Source organism: Parambassis ranga, chromosome 8 (genome assembly GCF_900634625.1).
Source record: "Parambassis ranga chromosome 8, fParRan2.1, whole genome shotgun sequence".
Taxonomy (NCBI): domain Eukaryota; kingdom Metazoa; phylum Chordata; class Actinopteri; family Ambassidae; genus Parambassis; species Parambassis ranga.
The window spans coordinates 967,257-991,079 of NC_041029.1; the positions used below are offsets into that span (position 1 = coordinate 967,257).

At 41.3% G+C, this 23,823-nt stretch overlaps 1 protein-coding gene across 1 annotated transcript; it reads right to left on the reverse strand.

Moving 5' to 3' along the window:
* Positions 1 to 7,261: 7,261 nt before the first annotated feature.
* usp31 (ubiquitin specific peptidase 31) lies at positions 7,262 to 23,147 on the reverse strand. The gene is made up of 16 exons (XM_028411623.1): positions 21,958 to 23,147; positions 21,554 to 21,688; positions 21,083 to 21,177; positions 20,898 to 20,990; positions 19,858 to 19,993; positions 19,524 to 19,671; positions 19,264 to 19,444; positions 19,071 to 19,182; positions 18,864 to 18,958; positions 16,939 to 17,016; positions 15,539 to 15,668; positions 15,050 to 15,169; positions 13,377 to 13,602; positions 13,142 to 13,300; positions 12,905 to 13,057; positions 7,262 to 11,780 (listed from the first exon to the last, which is right to left on the reverse strand). The coding sequence occupies exons 1-16, from the start codon at positions 22,480 to 22,482 to the stop codon at positions 10,300 to 10,302; spliced, it is 3,867 nt and encodes a 1,288-aa protein (XP_028267424.1). The 5' UTR covers positions 22,483 to 23,147; the 3' UTR covers positions 7,262 to 10,299.
* Between the last annotated feature and the right edge of the window lie 676 nt (positions 23,148 to 23,823).

Sequence of the window (23,823 nt, forward strand, 5' to 3'; positions counted from 1 at the left end):
AGGCAGCACAGTGGCGCGGTGGTTAGTACCTCACAGTAAGAAGGTTCGTGGTTCGGCTCTGGCTGGGGTCTTTCTGTGTGGAGTTTGCACATTCTCCCACCTCTTGCCCATAGATAGCTGGATAGGCTCCAGCCCCCCGTGGCCGTGCACAGAGCAGGACAAAGTGGGTTCAGAAGAAGATGATGTCACAGGTGTCACGATCCATGGTTTTATAATGTCCTATTTTAAGTTTGTTATTGCACTTCCTGTGTTATCTTGGCTCATTGTTTTCGCCATAACTCTTATTTTGTGTATAACAGCTGTGCCCTTGCATTGGTGGAAAAGTACCATCCTCATCTTCCTTGGCTCCGCCCTCTCATTCCAAATATATACCATATTTGGAATGATATTCCCAAGATGGCAACCAGGAAGTAAAGAAAAAGAGTCAATTCTAGTAGAACTCTGTAATGTCAGATCATGCTTACAGCCTGGTACAAAAACTGTTTCGGTCTTTACTGATCATTTTACCATTTGTGACTGTCTAAGGGGTGTGACCACTTGTGGGTGTAACACATAGCACACATAAGATACACCGCGATACAATTCCAAGTAAATACAGCAACAATCATATTATAATTACATATATATATATATATATATACTCATATATAACATATATATATAGTATAGGCTAAATTAGCACCAAGTTAGCAGGAACTTTGTGCAGGTTAGCTTAGAGGTCAGCTGGTATAGCTAGGTGGGTCCTCGTCTTTCTTTCTACAGTTCAACCTTCTCTGGCCTGATGTCTATAGTCACTTTTGGCTGTGGAGTGTCAAAAAGGCGACCAGGAAGTAAATAAATTGCATCTTTAAACAAATAAATCAGTGACATGGATGAAGGATGATTGACGTCTTCACCAGCTGTTCTGACACGTGTCTTCCATAAGAACATGTAAAGTTTTGTTGTGTTTGGCTGCTGTCATGTTTCTGAGCTGTAAAAACATGCAACATCCAGGTGACAATGCTTTCCAGTCATCTGCCCTTCAAGATTCAGGATTGGGGACATTTCAAGGCTCCGACTCAATCAGGAGCACATAATCATATTGACACCACACGTTTGAAACTTATCAGATAAATAATTGTAACAAGCATCGAATTGGACCCAAAATCAGGGCTGAAGATCCCCCGTGTGTAGCCATCCTGTCCTGCTGTTTGCCTTGCCTGTTCTTGGCTGAGTGTGTCTGTGATTTCCCTGCCACTTCTTCTGCAAGCAGCTCATGCTGCTTATTTCACATTATTTCTTACTGCACTCAAAGTTGAACAAAGTGGACCTGCTTTTGTACCAGGCTGTAAACATGTTTATTTCACTGGTAAACTGGGAAATGTTAACATGGAGGTCTATTGGGATTGACAAGAACAACCACCTAAGAACTGCACTTTGTAGCACTTCCAACGTGCCTTCATTTTCCAGCTAGTTAGGTTGCACCTTGACCATTAAATAGCACAACATGTTCCTACGTATCTACAAACTTGCCAACTGTGTAACAACTGTAAACCTCTGGCATGCAGGCTACCTAACCTAAGGAAAAAAATGTCCATTTGCATTTCAAGATGATGAGTTGACTAAGACAAAACTAAATGTTCTGGGAACTGTTTTTGTAGCTTTATTTTTATCCTTGTTTACTGATTTTTACTTCTACCTGTTGTGGAAGATAAAAGGTAAGACCCATCAGTCTACTTAGCACTCTGGTGTGAATGACATTCATTCAGTGTTACATCACATGCAATGTGTGACAGAGAGCATAGAAGCATAGTGTGTAGATCTTCTTCCCTATATGACAATTCTGTTTAATAACGCAAGTGATGTGCTTTACTCTTTGTGTGTGTTTTCAAATAGCTGCAGTTCCTCCATGTTAAAATGTCTGACTTAGCAACAGAAATATGCTTATTTACAGTCTGATGCAAAACAAAATGTCTTCGTCTCTGTACGTAACTTATACATACATAATTTGTGACTGTACAGAGGGTGGGACCACTTTTAGGGGAGAGGTAGGTGCCAGCAATTTACAATGTACATCATTTCTGTTACTACTTAACATGTTTATTTCATGTCTATTATTACCATTATATAGGCACTAATAATAAACAGACATATACAGTATATAATGATGAATATTTTTATTAATTTCATTTTAGATACTTTAATAATCCCAGAGGGAAATTGCTTAAGGCTGCTGCCAAGCAGCACACCAGTGAGTGCACTGGAGGCAGTGCAGGTAAAGTGTCTTGCCCAAGGACACACAACAATGACTAGGGAGGAGTTGGGATTGAACCTCCAATCTTCCGGTTACTGGACAACCCTGCTGTATTTCCTTCCTGTATTTTTCCAGGAATTACAGGAACATTACATATCAGGAAATCTGATTCCCATGATGCTAATGCTAATGAGTCTTACTTGTGATTTCCTTGACTGATGGTTGTCAAACAATTATGTAGAATAGAAATCATCGTGGCACAACTTGAATGATTTTTGTTGAAAAATCATTTCGGAGTCTGGTTGCTGCCAACATGAAGACAGTTGGAGTTGCCCGGTCTCCCATATGGTCTAGCGGTTAGGATTCTTGGTTTTCACCCAGACGGTCTGGGTTTGACTCCCAGTATGGGAACTTACTGTTCCTGAATTCCCCTGAGGGACCTTTTCAAAGGGATTAATAAAGTATATTCCATTCTATTCTATTCTATTCTTTAGAAACCTATGGGGGACATCATGGAAGGTTCATCCATTTTGTGCTCAAAAATCACTGGAATCTGTGCAAGTTACTTTGTTGTCTGATGATCTGTTTCCCTAGACAAAGATGAAGAGGTGTACAATGATCCTAGAAATACATCTGCTCATATGCAAATGATGCAGTCAGGTACAGGGCAGCTCAGTGACAGGTTGAGGCATGCTTTATTGCTCTGTGACGGTAATGTGGCCAAACACATCACAGTAAGCCTGAGCTAGTTGGAGGTGCTGTCAGAGGAAATCTGCTGAGCTGTACAAAGGGTCATTACACCTGTCTAATTCTGGTCATGCATCCATAATAACAACAGGGGGAGCAGGATGTGTAATACATACTGCGCGCTGTTAGCAGAGACGCCTGGGATTCACAGCCATGTCGACAAGGATTTTCAGGCAGCAAGCACGAAGCATGACCCCACCAGCTGAATGTGACATGTTGTTTTCATAAGACGAAAAATCAGCAGGGCTCTGTAAGCAGCATTGTGATTGGATGTCCATGTGTGCAAGCATCTATATTAAAATCAAGTCAGCACTCAGATCAAAATCAGGAAGAGTGAGGATTTCTCTCAGTGCTAATCTTTGCTCATTTGTCTGAAAAAAAATAGATAAAGAAGGCAAGGAAATGAAAGAGAATTTCTTTATAATTTCTTCTCATCTTGATGGAGGTGTCCAGGACTCCACCCAAAAAAGACTGCACATACACAGCAGAGGATACAGCACATCTGCAGCTGCTTGGATCACTGCTCATGTTGTCCAACACTGTTCCGCCTGGGAAAGATCTTGACTATCAATCTACAAGCTGTCAGGCACGCTGACCCCAGACAAATCCTGCAATAGGAATCAACAGCTCAGCCTCTCTGTAGAAAAAGTCTGCTGCTGTCTACCCTGTGAGGGACTGGTCTTAGAGAACACAAACATACTGTGTGAAACAGACCACTTAATTGGTAGAGGATGGATTTACATCACGCACTTGTGTGAGTCCTCAGTAGCTGTGAAGCCTAGACACTTTATAATCTGTACTTACAGACAGGTTCATGTTGGTGACCTTTTATCTGTGCCAGCACATACATATTATGCTTTGGGTCCAGCACCTCTCAGCTAGCACTGCTCTGTCTCTGTCTTCCCTTGGCCCCTCCCCTGAATTCCAACCTCCCTCCAAAAATCGATTCTTATTGATTTTTTGCTGCACTCTCCGGGGTGGAGTCAGAAAGAGGGGACAAAGGAGATAAAACCCACAGGCGAATTGCTAAAGTAACTCCACTGTATATATGGGAGACTGATATTATCGTGAGGAGTCAGCGGCGGAGAATAAGAGGAGGCTGCATCCTCTGCCTACCAGGAAATGATGCATGAGGTGGACGTCGGCCAAGTGCTGACTGACTGTCCCTTTCAAAGCATAAAACTATGTGCTGATGACAATCAAAGAGAGTACTTGAAAATGTAGGCAGGCAGCTATGGCTGAACAGCTGCTTTTTCAATGACTTATGACAAAGCAGAGGGGCAGAAGATGGCTGAGCTGACCATCCACTCCAGTGCTATTTATTCAACAGGAATTTTTTTTGATGGGTTGTTTGTGGTAAATCATGGAACAGTTACTCAAGAAAATCAACAGACATGTAAGAACCATAGACTGTATATGAAGACACAAGACGCAGCCACTGACACCATTTTATAGAAAATGGAGGTGGAGAGAAAAGAAATCCACCAAAACACCGTCCCACTTCAGTGTCACCATTGATTGCTGACCATTATGTCACTTTCTCTTTTTTTAGCCTAATTAGAACTAGAAATTAGAACCTAATTTGGAACTAATTAAATACAAATGTATCAAAAGGTGAGCAAATGTCTAAAACATATTTGGATTTTCATTTTTATGACCTGCTAAGGTGCTAACTATTATAATACTATACTACTAACACTAAGATGCTTTGGCCTCACTTACGGGAAGCTGTCATATCAACAATACCTTGCAATGTACTGTGCACAAGGGAGCCATTCGATATTTATATATTGTGAACTGATGACGCTGCTTCTAACATCCACTTTGAGGACAAACTGCTCACTTGCTGCCTAATATATCCCACCCACTAACAGGGGCCATGATAAAAGAGAGAATCAGTTCAGAACTGATGAGCTGCTCGGAGGAGCACTGAAACATCCTTAAGTGCTGTCAGTTGTGAGGTGGGGCCTCCATGAATCAGACCTGTTTGTCCAGTACATCCACAGATGCTTGACTGGACTGAGATCTGGAGAACTTGGAGGCCAAATCAACACCTGAAACTTGTTGTTGTGCTCCTCAAACCATTCCTGAACCATTTGTGCTTTGTGGCACATTATCCTGCTGAAAGAGGACACAGCCATCAGGGTATACTGCATGCTGGCTGTGCAGCACCATGCGCAACAAACCGATACACTGTGTGTTCTGACACCTTTCTATCAGAACCAGCATTAACTTCTTCAGCAATTTCAGCAACAGTAACTGTTCTGTTGGATCAGAACACACAGGTCAGCCTTCCCTCCCCGCTGGCATCAATGAGCCTTGGTCGCCCATGACTCTTTCACTGGTTCACTGTTCCTTCCTTACACCTTTTTTGATAGATACTGACTACTGCAGATCAGTTTGGAGATGCTCTGACCCAGACATCTAGCCATCACAATGTGGCTCTCTCCAATCCTTCTGCTCGCTCATTTGTCCTGCTTCTAACATCAACTTTAAGGACAAAATGTTCCCTGCTGCCTAACATATGCCACCCAGTAACAGGTGCCATGAGGAAGAGATAATAGTGTTATTCACTTCACCTGTCAGTGGTCAGAATGTCATGCCGATGTATGCTTTTACTTTATAGGTCTACATTTAATAAGTATATATATTGTATTTGTGTATGGGATGCTGCACCAGAAGGTTTTGTAGTTTCTGCACATGTGGGTACGCATCGTTATATATTTGAGTCAGATATTCAAAGTTTCCATCTAAGTATTGACTAATATTGATTTCTCAATCTAGTCAACATCATGGCGTGATCTCAGTTGACATCGCTGATAGTCAAAGATGTTAAAGGTTAACATAGCTGCTTTTTATATTCCTTATATGCGCTTCCATCTGCACCTCTACATCCAGCCTCCAGGTTAGAACTTGAAATTATAACAGTCCAGAAATTTAAAGCCACTTGCGTTTTGCACAGCCTTGAGATCTCAGATGAAACACTGTCTGCACCAGACAACAGACACTAGATTAGTGTGTTTATACACTTTGGTGCCAAATACAGCTAGATAAAAGAAATAAGAGGGGGTGTTAGAAGCTTAGACAGCACCTGCACACTGGGCCTCGTGTTGGTAGAGCACATTCTGTGACAACTATGAAATGAAAAAAGGGCCTATAAATGAAGAGTATGCACATCTTACATGTTCATCTGAGCAGTAAAACACAAACACACCAAAGTCATGTGTCAGCGTGTCTCTGTGCTTAAGGTTAATTTGTTAGCGAAAGGCTCCCCCTAGTGTACAAATCAATACAACTTAACACTTTCAATATTTTTAATCTGATTTTTCATTTTGTACTTGCAACAAAGTATATACACATTTGTCCTTTTGGAGGCAGGAAATGGAAAGTGCATATATGATAGTAAAAAAATAAATTAACATAGAAGACTGACACAGTATAATGAAACTACTGAATGTCATAAAACATGAACAGGCATTTGCTGGAACAAAGGCAAAATAAAATATTGGTCTGTTCACACATGAACATGGAGCAGTTAATGCAACATAGTGTATTGTACAAAAAGCTTACAAAAGTAAAGGAGACATGCTGTAGTGTTCTAATAACAGCTTCAGATGAGAACCAATGACATTCATTCTTTACACAGCTCCTAATTTTGTGAGATGCAAACTGGTCATTACAGTTAGGTTTCACTTTAAGGCTTCTGAAAGGTTTTAGCATCATCTGTTTGTGTTGAAAAATGCCCTCAAGCCTGTTTTTTTTTATTAAGGAGACCCCATAATGTGCATGCAGCTGTCACTGTAGCACTACAGTAATGATCACACACATTAATCTGCATCAATGCAGATTCTCTTCATTTGAAAATTAAAAAAATTATTTGAAAAATAAATTACACCTCATGCCTAAAACAATGTTACTACAAAGCTGAATATGTTGATGTTCTGTAAGCACTGTATTATAAAACTATACATTTACCATATGTATTTATTGCATTTGGCTACACATGTATATCTATTTGAGTTTTTAATATTAGAGGATGACCACATCTTTGATGCGGCTGAACATGGCAACCACATGGGTTCACAAATGGATAATGGAAGGCTTTACCACAATACATCCACGCATTATGAGTCTATTCAGTGACCACGTAGAGATTTTCACATGTATGTATGTGTTGTCTCTGCTGGTGGACAATATTAGAGTGAGAAAGACCCACCGGTGAGGCAAGAGCACCCAGAGAGCACAGATCAGCAGAAATCAAAGCAATAATAAAAAAAGACATAAAATAAAAAAAGAACTTTTAAATGGTAGGATGCCGAAACAGCAATGATATTAAATATATTTACATTTTTAAATGTAATCCTTTGATGGAGTACCGTCTATCTTTACAGTTTGTAAGTATCAGGATGGTGTGCAAATGAAGCGATGGAGTACATCAGCCATGCGTTGCTTTCTATTTTACACAGCTGCAGATTCTTGCATAGGTAATAAAATACATGCGTTAGTGTTTTCATGCAATACTGCATTCCATAGTCATTCTCATTTTTTTTTACACTAGTGGCAAATTTACAAAAAAGTATATATTTATATATATAAAACAGCGGTAATGTAAGTGGTGACATTTGTTTGATCTAAATGATCAATCAATGAAATGATTAGGCAAAATAGGTAGACTTGTTTATGAAGGGAAACCACCGACCATGGAAAAATGCTGCAGCTTCTAGTTGCTACAAAGAAGGTTTAGTTAAGAGACAATGTGACCTCACGTTTCCATTTATAGATTATATCTTATGATTGTCTGCTAATCCTTGTTTACAACACCCGATTAAGGGCCGTCACATCCTAATGCATTCAGTTTGGCTACATGAATGGATTAATAATCCAATATACTTTTAAGCACACAAATGGACAGACATGTGAGTGTAATGGAATGATCGAGCTCTAAAAACACACACTACAGACTTTAGAACAGGTGCACAAGACAATAACAGCCACATTTACATACAACTGTCTTGCTTTTATCAAAAGTGCCATGCACAGGTTCCTGATAAGATCATTATGTGAAGTAGAAAAGAGCAGCTACAGAAAAAGACCAGCACATTCCAACAGCTGTGTGTTATTTCTATGACCTGTGATGGCCGAGGTATTTTTCTAAAGATGGGACATTTTAGTAGAATTAATATGTGCAACAACAGCAGAAAACCTACGATGTCCATGTGCTATAAATCTTTTAATATTTGTATCTTGTATTTTATTGCCTCTTCCAGCCAGTTTTCCATTTACTGCAGAAAACCTGTTGTAGGAAATGTTTGTCATGTGACTAGTGGTTACATGTGAATCAAGCTTCCCAGTTAATCTGTGAAGTGTGAAATGTGAAGTGTGCTGAGTCCTCAGCAGCTTTAAACAAAGACACATAGATGGTTTGATTTTACCTCAATTTGAAGCTTACTTTTTGTTGTATTTTATTCTAATGGAAATGTACATCACTCATGATGTATTCAAGGGCAACTGTAATGTCTTTACAGGTTTTCAGCCTGTAATAAATGGTAGAATTGTTGCAGCACTTCACTCAACCTACTGAAAGAATACAATTAACAGCAAGGGTGCTGAATAAAACTACAAATTTAAATGTTTGCATTGTCATTTCTCCTTTTATAGCTACAAGCTACAGGTATGACTTCATCCGCCAACAAAAATGTTAATGATGGCTTGTTGTAAGTGACAATCACTGATGCATGATTGTAAAACATGCAGCAGCATCCGACTATAACCCAGCACAGACCACTTAAATAACACACAGCTGTTTAAATTAAGAGACATTTCCTCTGAATCCATCTGAGAACCACCGTAGACCTGACAGATGCACTAGTGAGAGAAACCTGCAGATCTATAATTTAAAGAATATGTTAACTCTTAAAGTAAAAACTAAAGGCATAACACATTCACGCTTTAAAAAAACATCCACTATGCTGGTATCTAATGTATTGCCGTTACACTTGGGGCTTCTAACTCGAGGCCAGAGAGCACTGTGACAGCTGAAGTGATAATGTTCTGCTTAATGCCATGCAGTTCAGCATCCATGTCTATATTTGGAGAACAACTGCTCTAAGACAATATAAATGTAATTCTATTATTCATCACATGGCTCATTTTAATATTGGGATTCAGGCTGATGAAGAAACAATAAAAATGTATAATGTTCTCCAATGAGGTACCACAGGTTAGGACAAACTCTGCCAACAGGTTTGAAGTGTGTGGTCACAGTTCTAAGCATTTAAGAAGTATCAGTGCCAGAGGAGCAGTGGCCTGTTACAGCACCAGGTGTAATGAAGGGGCCAGGACCCCTGAAACATTGAGATGAATGTACCCTTTTACCATTTCAAATCTAAGGCCTGTTGACTCTACGATATGTCTCGGAATAACAACAGTATAATTCTCTTACTACTTTCTCTATACAAAGTGCGAACAAAACATTCCTACTCAGTGATGCATACGTACAGTAGAAGACTACTCTGTTTCCATGTACAGCATTGAAAGGCGCTTAAGATTATTTTCATCTTGCTTGTGGAGAGAAAAGAAGGGTTATATATTCTCTATCGATATCTGTACAGACACATCTACATATATTTATATACTTTGAATTTAAAGGGTTTCATTCCAAAACACGCCATACCCTCAAGGAAAAAGCATTAATAAAATACATTTCTATCAAAAAAGTATTAAGAAAAAATAAAGTCTTGAAAAGCATCCTTAATTTTAGACCAATTCTCTGTGGCGAGTTTCTGTTTTGGTCCAGGGCCTGCTATCACCTATGTATTTAACTATTTTTTAATATTCACAGGTAAGTATCAATCACAGATGCTCTCAGTGTAGATTTTACTACTTGGTGTAATGCATTTTCCTCCGTAGCCCTATTAGAACCTTTGTTGCCTAATGTGTAAGATGTAAGGAGAAAAATAGGTTGTTTTATCAACGGCCAATCTGACAGGGTAAAAACAATCCATCACCAATCAATCAGCCACAATTATTTCGGAATGAAACTCTTTCATATCTGTGAAAACCTGTACTCTGCGTTATTGCTCATTTTAATGTCATAGTTAGCTTCTTTCTTAGACTCTTATTTTGCAGTATTGGACTTTGAGAATTCAGAATACACTCACCATTGGCACTCTATGCAAATGGTGTAATATCTCGATCTCAAATCCAACCAAACCATAACATCAAAACCATGTGTCTGAAATACATCTGTTGCTCATAGAAACTTAGGCACAAAGAAATTAGCTGCATTGTGTTTGTTTAATAAAACTACTACCCATGTATCATTGAGGCCTCTGAGTTGTTCGTGCAGGAGACGACATGCTGGATGATAGCTTTCTGGAAGAGGCCATCCTCTCCAGAGGCTTCTTCCCGTTTGAAGGAGACTTGCAACTTACTTCAGAGGTGGAAGACTTGGACTTGCCCAACAGAGTGCGACTGAGAGAGCTGGCGGGTTTGGAAGACTCTTTTGTCTCTGCCTTTGTCTCACCGCCATGGTTCTCTATAGATGTCTGTGAAGACACTGCATCTCCTGTCTTTCCGGCATCAGCGCCAGTCTCCTTGACTTGTCCGTTCTGCTTGCATGTCCTCTCTGAGGCTTTTTTGGTGAGCACAGAGCTTTTTCCCAAATCAGCCGACCGGCGGCTTTCTCTTTGTCGGAGAGCGCTCTTGAAAAAAGACAATCCTTTTTCCTCTGATTTGCTGCTGCGCTGTAGATCTCTGGTGGAGATGCTAGGTGAACGGAGGCTTGTGACAGAAGAACTGCTGCTGGAACTCCTCACAGACCTCCTTTCCAGCCGGTTGCTTTCTCCGCTCTTTGAAAGTGATGTACGGGCTACAGAGCTGCCTCGGAGGTTGTCGACCAGAGGGCTAGTGTGCATAGAATCCCTGCTGTAGCTTCTTTCTACGAGTCGCTTCCGGCTACTTGTGGAGCCTTTTTCTGAGACACTGGAGTTTTTCTTTGCAGTTGGTGAGGGAGAAGCTGAGGACTGAAGTGTAGAGCGGACGCATGGCTTGTGTTGTGGTGTACCGTTTGGGGGCTGTGCTGACTCCTTTGATTTGGAGGGAGTTCCGCTGGCTGTGGAGGGGCTCTTTTTAGCATTTACACTCTTCTCTTTAGTATTGCTTGCCTTTTTGCCTTTTACAGGTGTGCTGGAAGACATCTCAGGAGGCTTATGGGTGGAGCACAGTCGTTTCTTGGAGGTTTTCTCTTGCTCCACCTTGCTGGAACTCTTTGTGGAGCCTGTATTGTCAACCTTTGAGGAGAATCCTCCTATACTACTCTTGCGTTTCTGTTCTTTGGAGGGAGTAGCCTGGGTGGGTACTAAGTTTTGGTCTATTGCTGTAATCTGGTTGTTGTTTTCAGTAGGCTCATTTTTAGGGGCCTTCTTTTCCACTGGAGTGGGAGCTCTGCAGTACATCACATCCAAGAACCTTTTGTTGTTGTCCTGGTCGCTGAAGTTGCTCTCCATCATAGACAAGGGTGTCCTGCTGCCGAAGTATCTTTCATGTCTACTGTAGCTGCCAAAACAGGACGTGGAAACCTTGTCGTCACATGCCTCTCCGATCCTCTCTAGAGGAGGGGAACACCGGGAGTCGAGGGAGAAACGTGAGGGTGAGTTGGATCTCATGTGCAGCTTTGCAGAGAGCGACCAGGAAGGCTTTATCCCGCTGTCACTGAAGGCTAGAGGACTTGCAATTGATGACCTGGAGGACAGGCTCTGCCGCTGAATGCTTCTTACAAAAGGGCGAACAGAGAATCCTCCTAAAAAAAACAGGGAGACTTATAAGAAAGAAGTGAAGTAACCACATTAGAATTCTTCTTCCATGACCTAACATTAACAAAATCAGGAGATGGTGTCAATTCTAATATCCCCCTCTGGGAACACAGGCGGGGTGAAGATTTTAAAGACAACTATTAATAGTAAGACTAATGAAAAACAAAGAACCAAATTCCAAATATCTGAAAGGCAGGCCAGATATGTGCACTGTAAGAGAATACAACCTGAAGGCATAACAGCCGAGAGGGAACTGCACCAAATAGAGAGGGAGAGAGATACATAATGAGAGAGAGAGGCAATCCTATTCTCAACAGCTCAACTTTGCTTTTTTTTCTGTACATGGAGGTGAATAACTCTGCTTTATGATATAAGGCAGCTTATAGCTTGAATTTTGCAAATAAAAAGTTTACTGTCGATCAAAAGTTGTATTGACTCCTTATTGTGCTGACAGTATCAACAGCTCACAGCATTACTTCTGCTATTCTAAAAGGATTTAGATCAGCAGAACATTTGCGTTAGACCTGCTCCTTGGAGGTCATAACAAATGATTTTATCTATATACTTTACTGTGATCCTTTGTTGGTGCAGGATGACTGACTAAAGGAGCTACAAAGCCTTTAACATCTGCATTTGTTAATCAAATGATATTTAAGTAAGACTTCATAGATCTTCTGTGCACAAATGATTCTGCAAAACCAGATGCTGGCTTCATGTGACCAGTGAATCAGTAGTAGATTGACTTTAGCAAAACAGGACCTAGCTTTTGTGGAGACTACACCGACCATGCAATCTGTGTCACACAGGGCCTGCACTTGAACTACCCATATACAAACATGCCAACAAACTGTTTTGATTTGGATTCACTAAGCAGTTGAGGTTTCCCACAGCACATATCTGCCAAGCACATCTTACTCACCCCTCTCAGATGTCATTCCTCTTTCTGCTTTATCTCGGCAACACCCCCCCCTTGTAGTAATGGAATTTTAGCTACATTAAGTTGAGTGAGGAAGTTTCTTATTTTAAAGAATTTCTGTTCATTTTCTGTTCATTCCAGTATAAATATTATCAGAGGGGAGTATTACATTCTAAGCATTAAGCCTTCTCTCACCATCATCTTCGCTGCGTTCTCCAGGAAACTCTACTGACTCAGCCAATGAAGCCAGAGAGGTGCGTCTAGAAGAGGCTCCAGAAGCCAAGCTAGCAGGCCTGCTGCCGGGTAACCTGTTGATCCAGTGGTCACACAAGGATGAACTAGTGGAACCTGTGGAGAAAAGCAATGATATAAACAAATATAAACAAACCCCTTTATTGTCATTGTCCACATACTAAAAAAATAAATACTGACCTGCAACAGAGCTGTTGGCAGACCAGGAGGGAATCACTGTCCTCCTCTGATAGAATAGTATGTAGGCTGTCTGCTGACACACGTCATCATCTGCTATTGGTGAAACCTCGCTGTCATCGAAGCAGTACCACTGACCATCAATGGAGTTTTTGCAGTAAGCTGTGGAAGAGAAGTTACTTATTCATTTATATTCTCAGGATTTTTGCACATAACACAACTGCTACAACTGTGTTACCAGTGTAGTGGCCTCCATGCATGTTTCCATGATGGTTGCAAACAGCATACAGGTCATATAGGTAGTCATCAGGGTTTCTTCCCAGGCCATAGGACCGTCTCCATGGTGACCAGTGGGAAGGTAAACTCCAGCTGCTTTGGCTCCTCTTAACCACGTGAGGAGCCATGTCCATTCCCATCAGCGGGAACCTTACCATGTTCTGCATCTTCACCCGGCGATCCCCCTCCTAAAGCAAAGACACAACAGAAGCCGGTTAGTTTTCTGCATCTTAGATTGTTCCTCATGCTGAGAACAGACCTGAAAAAGTAGGCGCTGAATTATTTTGTCATGGCTGCCGTATGTGTGTGTGAGTGTGTTTCTATCCCGATTAGGTCAGCCAACAAGCTAAGAAGGATATAAACAAAAAGCATTCTGGGTGTTGAACCTTTTCAGCAGCAAATGGTCTTGAATGTAAAATCTCTTTTTAATTTGGAAACAACCTTATCTTAGAACCTACATTCTCATACATTTTGATGTATATTTAAAATGTGCACGCTACAGCTGCACAGCCCACAAACTTCTGTAACCAGCTTAACAGCTCAAAGACTAAGGAGCTGGTCATCGACTTCAGGAAGTCCAGCCCACAACCACGTCCATTGACCGTCAGGGACGACGAGGTGGAGATTGTTGACAACTACCTCGACAAGTACCTCGGGTTGTGGCTGGACAACAAGCTGGACTGGACATGCTACAGATCACAACCTGAAGACTGGGAGCCTTCAACATCTGCAGGAAAGTTCCTGTGGATGTTCTACCAGTCTGTGGTGGCCAGTACACGTTTTTATGCTGTTGTCTGTTGGGGGGGTAACATGAACAAAAGGTGTGCTAACAGACTGGACGGACTTATCAGGCAGGCCGGCTCTGTGGTCGGCATGAAGCTGGACTCCCTGGTGACAGTGGCAGAGAGGAGAACACTAAGAAAACTTCTGGCTATTGTGGGCGATGTCAGTCATCCTCTGCACACTGTCATCAGCGCTCAGAGGAGCCTGAACAGTCACAGGCTGCTCCTCCCCAAGAGCAGGACCCACAGACTCAGAGACTCCTTTGTCCCCCGATCCATCAAACTCTACAACTCTGCTTTTGGCAGGAGGGGGAGAAGGAGGGAGGAGTACAGCCCGCCTGATACAACACACGTGCAATAATTCATATGTGCAATAATCCATCTGTACTATCTATGCTGCTGAGCAATGTTTGTACAGCATTCCTCTTATCTTTTATTTTTTACTGCACTTTATTCTATTTTATTCTATTTTATTCTATTTAACTCCTGCTCTGACTGTCAGTGTTGTATTGCTGCTGGTACCCAAATTTCCCTGAGGGACCTTCCCAAAGGGATTAATAAAGTATATTCTATTCTATTCTATTCTAACCATCAGCCCAAAAAATGTCTGTAGAGCAAAATATAGCTAGCATTGACTTTAATGAATCCAGTGAGCTTCTCCAGAGGAGGCTGTACTTTCAGGGCATGACTATTAAATTACATTTAATTTTTTAAATCAGTAAGTTATATCATACAGTACACACAGTCCCTCAGCTGAAATACCCTTCTCTCACACCGGCGATATAACATCATCTGTTCCTTAATAAAAAAAGCATCACTTTGTTTCTAATTATTGCTAAGTACATTTAAATACCTGTCTGAATCTCTTGAGGTGAAGTATGAGCACATCCGGCAGCGTCCACAGGCTGAGCTTGATTCGGCCTTGCTGCAGCTGTTTGCAGTGCGGACAGCGCCAGGCATCGTCTGGGGCCAACTGAAACACACACAAACCAAATGGCAGCCATCAACCCGCACTGCTTATAAAATAGGCCTCACACAGAATGAGGCTTCTCTTTATTCTCCTTTAGAGCAGATGTAGTCAAACCACAATGTATAAGTAGGTCTGTGCTCAGACTAGTCTATTCCAAGCACAGCATTATAAATCAAATCCACAGTGAGTGAAACACTGTTTGAACTTTAAAAAGTAAAAAAACAGCAGGGAGACAAATATGATACTATACTTCACCTACTTCAGCGCTGACATGTGCCAAGGCCAGCCTAGGATTTATTTTCCCATATCAAACTACTGACAGTGCAGTGATGAGGTGTCTGTGTGCAGCGATGTGTGCGGTCAAAATGTTACCTGCTCCTCCTTGGTGTAGAGCTGAAAGCACTGAGCAAGTGTGCAGGCCTGCGGCTGATGATGTTGCTGTCGGTGCAGATAGACACTCTCAGCATCCGGAATATACTCATCCTCAGTGTGCCCGAACAGACTGCGGGAACACCAGAACAGTCACCAGTCATCAGCATGTGATCATCATGGGATTTACCATCACAACTGTTTCTTATAAGTATTTTAGAACTAAGAACTAAGACTTAATAACTGATCATTCTCAGAGATGTAGTTTGTACATTAGTCGTCTGCACCCAGCAGTGCAGCACACAGCTAGAGGCTTTCAACTTATTCATGGAGGTAACTAAGAACTGGGAGGAATCATTCAAAGCAAACATTATCAACAGCCAAGTACTAACATGTGAAACTGAGCCAATAAACGTCTGATGTTGTGAACTGAAGTCTTTAGTTTGGCATGTGTCTTAACCGCAAAATATAGTACTTGGCTTAAGTGCGACAATAACAGCAAGCGTGTGTGTGTCAGACTGTGTAAAACTGTTTGATGTACATCATGTCTGTTGAAGGATTAAGGTTTATTTTTCAAAAGCCAATAGAGTAAGGCAAAGAAGTTAAGGGAAACTTCTAGGAGGTATAGATTTTGGGGGCCATTCCCAATTTTAAGAAGTCTAATGTTGCCACACATTTAGCTGACTGTTGCAGGTGCAGAGATGTGTGACATATGCAACGAGATGTTAAACAGCAAGGTGTTAAAATTCTTTGGTTCCAAAAACTTTCAGTAACACTTTAGTTCATCTCATATCTTTTCACACAACCAAGTGCTTGTAACAATGTACAATGGGGAAACTAAACTTAAAGCACTAACAAGACTGTTGAAAAACTGGGGGAACACAGAGGAAACACTAAAATATTTACATTGTGTTCTACTGGACAAAAGACACAAGTTCTCTTCTTGCCATGATTGTCTTGTTTCCCAAAGGTTATCATTTTGAAAAAATCATTGTAATGAATATTCTATCTATTTATCTATTTGTTTATTGAATTAGGACAGTGCACATTGATCAGCTGATATAAGCATCAATGTAAACAGAATTAGCACAATAATAAACTCAACAATAAGTCAGACATCATACCAGTCATTTATAGACATGACACTACGCATGTAGGCGTATTAAACAGAACCATAGAAACCAGCTACAATAAGCAACACAGCAGAAAAATCAAAGGCCGCCAAAACTAGGAATCACCATGATGAATCAAAAATCATTTACATATGCGTACATGACTGGATTTTTTTTTTTTTTTTTTTTTTTTTTTTTTAAAAGGTAAATGTTCAGTAAGTCTGCTGCATGCAAAACCACACTAATCGCAGACATCTGGCAAATATTTCTATATCTGTCTGTTTCACTTACTAGTCCTTAGTCTCTTTGTCCCACTCAACCACGATCTTCACATGTGGTGGTCCCCCTTGTCCACAGGACTTGTAGGCTCTGCAGTGATAACAATGTCAGGAGAAGTGTCATTTATAAAAAACATATTCAGTTGTGGGCTTGTGTAAAAAACTTTTTTCTGGTTGAGCCCCACAAAAATGCCCATTTCATTACATGGCATTTCTTTCGAGGTTGAGTGCACCCAACATAGCTGTAAAGCTTATCCTTTACACTTGCAGATTTTTCAAAGGTTTAAATATTGGTTAATATAAATAGGACTGCTTTATAGAAAGGCTTTATTGACAGGAACAACATGCTGATGTGCATTTAGGTAGCAGCACAGTGCATTGTCTTGTTTTATTATTGCAAAACCATGCAGGTTATAACTCAAACACGTTTAACTGGCATTTTAACAAACTAAGTCGAAAATCATGTCAGGACATGTGCTCCACCCACAGGTGTGAACAGCATAGAACTGAAGTAAAGGAAATAATGAAGGAGAAGTAATTCTGACCTCACCCCAATACCCATAATCATACCTGTCTTTAACATAACGCATATATGGAGTGTTTGCTTTGGTTTCAGCCTATTTCACTTTCACTGACATCAACCTAGAATAAATACAGCCAGGCCAAATGTTGTGCAGTTTTGTGTCAACTACCATGTCACAATAACTTCAAACTGATCTAATTTCACACATTGGGTTCAAATATCCCTTGTAGAAGGAGTGCATTTCCTTGGCTGCCTCCGATTACACAAATATGCCTGGCTGGTTCTGACTGAGTTGGTTTAGCAGCAAGGGAAGGTAGATAAAGGGGAAACGTGAAATCTCTTTAAAGGGTGAAAGGCATCTGATATGAAATAGGCTGTGGGTAAGTGAAACACTAGGGCAGGGGTGTCCAAACTTTTTTCGAGGAGGGCCAGATTCGATAATGTGAAACTCTCCGAGAGCCAACAGTCCCCGATGTCATTATTTTAAACAATAAAAACTGCGTATGCTGTTTTGTAATATATTACATCTTACACAGCAAACAAAATAACATCTTACCATTCAGGTGACAGATCAGTAAATGTTATCTGAATTTACAGCATAAATTTAAAACATTCAGACACTGTGTGGTTGTGATAACAGAGCAACAGGCAAGTTATTGACTCTACTGTGAAGGTGAGATCTGATCCTATGTGGCAGGTCTGGTTTAGGAGCAGCAGACATCAGTAAAATGTCAGGTAGACCAGGTGGGAGTCATTTAGTGCTGATCTCAAAGGGTCTGTAATTTAATGTTTACACAGGTTTGCAGTGCATGGCAACGAGACGTAAAAACGTGATGACGTGCCTTACGGCAGATGCGTACTGAATGACGGAGTCAGTTTGAGAGAAGTGCCGCGTCTCTCTGTACAGCTGACAGTTTAACAACAGAGAACGTTAACAAGCGAAGACGGACTGCTCATTGCTGCTCCAATAAAACATCACAGTTTATCACACTCCGCTCACACGACACAAACTAAGTCATGGTTTACAAATGTTCGCATTTCTGGAGAGTTGCTTTTATCCAGTCGCCGGTAAAATGCCCGAGGCCAGGACGCAGCCTCCCCGTGCAGCAGGGAGCAACGAGCGTCCCTCTCTCTCTCCATCATGTCGCTTTAACTTCTCTAACGGCTCTAGCATCGCTCCCTGCTGCCCGGTGCGGGCAGGAGAGGGCAGCAGGGAGCGACACGATGGACAGGGAGAGGGACGCTCCGCTCCACTCCCCTGCGGCCGCAGTTGGCCCACGGGCCGTAGTTTGGACACCCCTGCACTAAGGCCATGTTAGGAAAAGCATGCACTGGATACACACTTGCTTTGCAAACATCGAGTATAAATGACTTTCAATATATACTGTGATGTACATTAAAATATCTGCACTGACCTTTCCACAGTTGGGTGACACAGTGGTCGTTCATCTTGGGGAAGGAGGTAGGTGATACCAACAACGCCAACCACTCGAAGACTGAAAGGTCCAACCTACACATAGAGTCAATCTATTCACTATGTAATCTGAATACTGAAATAAACGCAATTCATCACCTTACAGTAATTACTTTATATGAGGCAGACTGAATGTTTTTCTTCCTACCTGAATGTAGACCCCAGGCCTCAGAAGGTGACGCATTTTCTCCAGGATCTCTTTTTGAAGAGCATCCCAGGTCACAGTGCGCTCCATGTACAGTACAAAAGGTAGGCCAAACCTAAAAAAGCATGTTGTTGTCATACCTAAAAGAAGCCACTGGAGAAAACCACAAAACATAAAATGCTCCGAGTCACAGTACCTTTTTCCTTGGTGTCCAGTACATGCTCTGTTACACACCAAAAGGATAACTTTTTCCGGGCCCAGGTTTTTATTGGGGGATGCAGTCACAGGCGTCATGGCACCTTGCATGAAAGATGGAGTCCTGCTGATTTCTGTCCCATACTTTAAGTTGTTATGATTCAAGTTTGCCAAAAGACTCCCTGTAAGAAAGAAAAAGACATGTGTGACGTATGTGTGACGAAAGCACCTCATCATGTCTGACTACAGCAACCGAGGTACCTCTTTTTGTGCGTATGTTTTCCAGTTTAAAGGTCTCTGGTGTCTCGAAGGCAAAGATAGAATCGCTCTCTTGAATGATGTCCAGATCATCATCGTCATCACAGAACGAGCGATGAAATCCGTCATAGTACATTTCAGTCAGAACAAACTTAAAAAGAAAAGAGAGAATCCATTTAAAAATGTGTTTTCTTTAGCTGTTACACACACAAGGCATTTTTCATCAATGTTATACAGCCCTTTCCTTGGCTTTAGGTTTTAGGAACGCTGAGCTGACACATTGTGCCTGTAACACAGCCTCACTGTGTCAGACCCTGATAAGTGACAAGAATAGCACCTGGTCCATTGGGATCTTGGTCTCACGTGAAACAGCATCTCTCAGGCGGTAGACGGTGCTTTTGAGAGGAACAGCAACTCCAATCCTCATGCAGTGAGAATATTTCCCCTGGTAGACCACAGTCACATAGAGGGGCCTGACAAAAAGAAGAAAACCCAAGTAATGTTCTTAGAGCCATGGTTTATTCTTTTATTATACTGTGACCACAAGGGCACCCAACATAAAGTGTAAATAACCATTTGTACAAAAAATATTTGTTCCTCAGTGCTTTTATTTGAAACAAAATAGTTACTAAATCAAAGAAAAAAATAGCACCTTTTGCAATCATGGTTCCAGATTTTTTTTTCCAACTGTAACTTGGCTTTTCTGTTTTTAAGGCTTACCAAATGTTTGTATAGCATAGTGAAACCTGCTGCTCTTGAGCCTGCAATACCAGGTAAGCCAGAAATTGTACATCGACTATAAAACCCATTGAATTCTTGACTTGCTGTACAATGACAGATGGTACCTAACCTTGCAACACAGACTCATCTGGGAGGTCATAGCAGGAAACCGGAAAAGACTTCTTTAGCTAATTTTAACAGATCAAGGAACCATATGGCATAGCGAGAGTGTGCCAAAGGGAAACACAATAATCTGTTGTTAAAGATCTTTGAGTAGTAGTTAACATGTTGATAGACAATTTTTGCTGTGAATTAGCAACTGAGAAATTCATGAACATTTCCACCATTTTCTACTTTTACTTTGTCATCTCTTAAACAGTTGCTTTTTTGAGGTCTATTATTTTCCTATTTCACAGGCATAGTCATGCTTCTTCCACAACCTCCACCCCCACCCGCCTCACAGACCGCTTCCAATCAGGTTAGATTCCTCCTCCTTTTGCAACAACACACACACTTAAATCAACACAGCATGCTTTGATTGTGGGACAAAACACAATAAAACAATATCAGCCACAAATATGTAAAGAGCATGTCATCGCTGCTCTGTTAACTGACTGCTCCATGCCCTGTACAAGAGTGTAAGGCGGAGACACTCACCGTGTGTGTGGAAGTGGGATTGGTAATGAGATGCAGAGGAAAGGATCAAATGTATTGCTCTGCTTTTGGCAATGTGGGCAGGTTAGAGAAGACCTGTTGGGAAATTATAACATGTCTTAATATGGCAGAGCAATAGTGTGACCATGCTGTCAGAATACTGAGATTCAACAGGACATACAGCCTACCTGTACTGAGCCTGAAACAGTTCTTGCACAAAGGAGCCAGCGGAGAGGGGAGGAGACGGTCCCTCTATGCTTTGGTCATCCTCTTCAATAGGTGGCTGTACAAACAGGTTTTATTGGTTTGATTTGTCACTTAACTCTTGTTCACAAGGCACTGTTCCAGGGAAACAAGGTAAGGCAATCCTAGCTTTAGCATTAAGTGTATGACCGAGGAAAAACTATCTAGATAATGAATTTAACTACTGGCCTGTCCATGTACACATACATTGTTAATATGAGATACTATTGGCCAATATCAGGCTATAGCAGACAGTCACTTACTTTAGGATACTACAACTCAGTTATTTACAATATTTTTACACTGGCTGTGGCACATGCAGTAGTACATGTGTTAGAGAGTCAGCAACTATGTCAATACTGGTGTTTTTTTTTACTACTAAACTATAATTTGAGTATCAATATTTTCTACATTACCTTGATAGCAGGCCTGCTGTTGGGGTTCATTGTGTTCAAGTCCTCATGCACTCTGTCCAGCAGCCACAGCAGAAACTCTTGAGCATCATGCTGAGCATTTCCTTTGAACTGTGTGGCATTTTTTGACACAGCGTTCTGCAACAAACAGAAAGGAAACAGTGAGAAAAGCTACAGTATGTTTCACTAAACAACCATTAAACAATAATCACTGTGGGAGATACATATAGGTATTTTCAGCTTGTATATATTTTTTCATACTTGTATTGTAATGCTTTCTTGTTTACTTAAATAAATCAAGCTACCGTACAGTGGGACATTTGTGCATATTGTAGCTGTCCTGAATAGTGTCTTACCACTAAATCTACAGCACATCAGGATACACACTGGTTAACGTCCACACTTACCTTAAAGTCTCTGCTGTGCTGCGGGGTGTACTCAAACGTCCACAGTGCCCGAACAAGCCCAGACAGTTGCTCTGTAACCTCTCCTTGAGCCAGAGGTCCCTTCTTTTGCAAATGCAGGCCATTTGTCTTTGGTTTGTCCTCATCCAGATCCTCCTCTTTATAGTGCTCCAAAACGAGGTACTCGGCGAAGAGTTCGGTGTTGCTGAGACACTGCAGAATGGCATTCATAAAGCAGGTGTTCCCGTGGTTTTTCAGACCTGAAACTCCTGGAACTCTCTCCCCGCACAGGAAGCCCCCCAGGTCCCCATCTTCCATGGGGACGTCTTTACTTCCAGATTTAAAAGTGGAAAATCCTCCATCGTCTTTGTCATCCTCGGTTTGCACTTCAGATCCAAAGTGTGAAAGGGCTGTCAGCGTCCGGAGGACCCTGCTCATGAAACTGCCCACAGACCGCACAGAGCCTCGCCTGAACAGCTTCTTGCTGAAGCTTGACTTCTTGTCCTTGGTTGCAGCTTTGCAAGACATGTTAAACTCTTCACAGACCGGCTCAGACAGATGTGCTACGCCGTGCAAGAGCCACCTCAGCGGCTGTATGATGCTTCATTTCAAAACATGTAGAAAGCGATAACGCCAACTAGTCAATGTCAAAGCTTCTCTGTGGGCAGCATTAGGTGTGTTAGCTAACCTTAACTGTTAACAACATTGTTAACCGTGGTGTTCCTACTCAAATGCCGCGCTTAGAATTTCACTTTTCTAATAACATTAGCGTTCCTCCACAACGATACCTACAACGCTAGCTTAGGTCGGCTACCTAATTACTCGAGAAATGTAACATAAGCATTGCCCAGGGTTCGTTATTCGCGTCCCCTACTCGCTTCAGATTTACGTTGTTTTTGCAGTTCACTGCCCCGCAGCAATGAGTCGACATCGGTTACGCCGTAGTAAAAACAGCAGCGTTAGCTAAATTAGCTGAGACTAACGCTAGCTACAATAACAACAACAGCGACAGAAACAGCAAGTGTCCTTTACGACCGAGATGTCAAAGTCCAGCAGGAAGCGATAATCCGCCATGGTTTGCAGTAATGACATTCAAAATAAAGAGCATGTAAAAATATAGAAAACCTCACATTTCTGGCACATTTGGAGGCACATTCGGGCTAAGCTACAGCAGAGCCGTCTTACTTCTACTTCTTCTTCTGGCTTTCTGGGAAGCGGATAACCCAGTTCACAGCTGCACTATCGCCACCTCTTGGACTGGAGGAGAGCAGCAGCAGCAGCATGGTTTTCATTTTTTATTGAATAATTGACTTCTACTAATTTACAAAGGAACAAATCTTTCCGTTAAACGGTATAAATCACAATAATCAGCAGCAATTTCCTCCTTACTTCCTTATGACAATCCGAACAATGATATCCCTCAATCATTGATTTAAATTTGCTGTATGCTGCTTTCCACTGATGGGGATCCTGCTAAAGTGTATTCTGGTGCTTTTTTGTCACGGTTTTGGAGTCATCGCATGTGTGATTTTTATCCCCTGACATGTAAAAAAATGTCTGCCATTACAAACCAAATTTAAAGTTTCTTGAAAAATATAACATTTTTAAGTATTGTTCTGTCAAAGAAGCTTTTCAAATAACCTGCAGAGATTAAAAAAAAAAATGATTAAAACTCCAAAATGAAACCATTTTGTTTTCTTTCAGTACACTGTTCTGCCTGAAGGAGGCACAACAAGCATGGGAATGGGTGTGGGAAACGCAGAGGTTCTTTCTAAATACAAATGTGTCTAATCACCTGAGCGTCTTGCAATATAATGTATAGATAATAATATAATGTATATAATAAAATGTTAGAAGACTGTGTGTGAA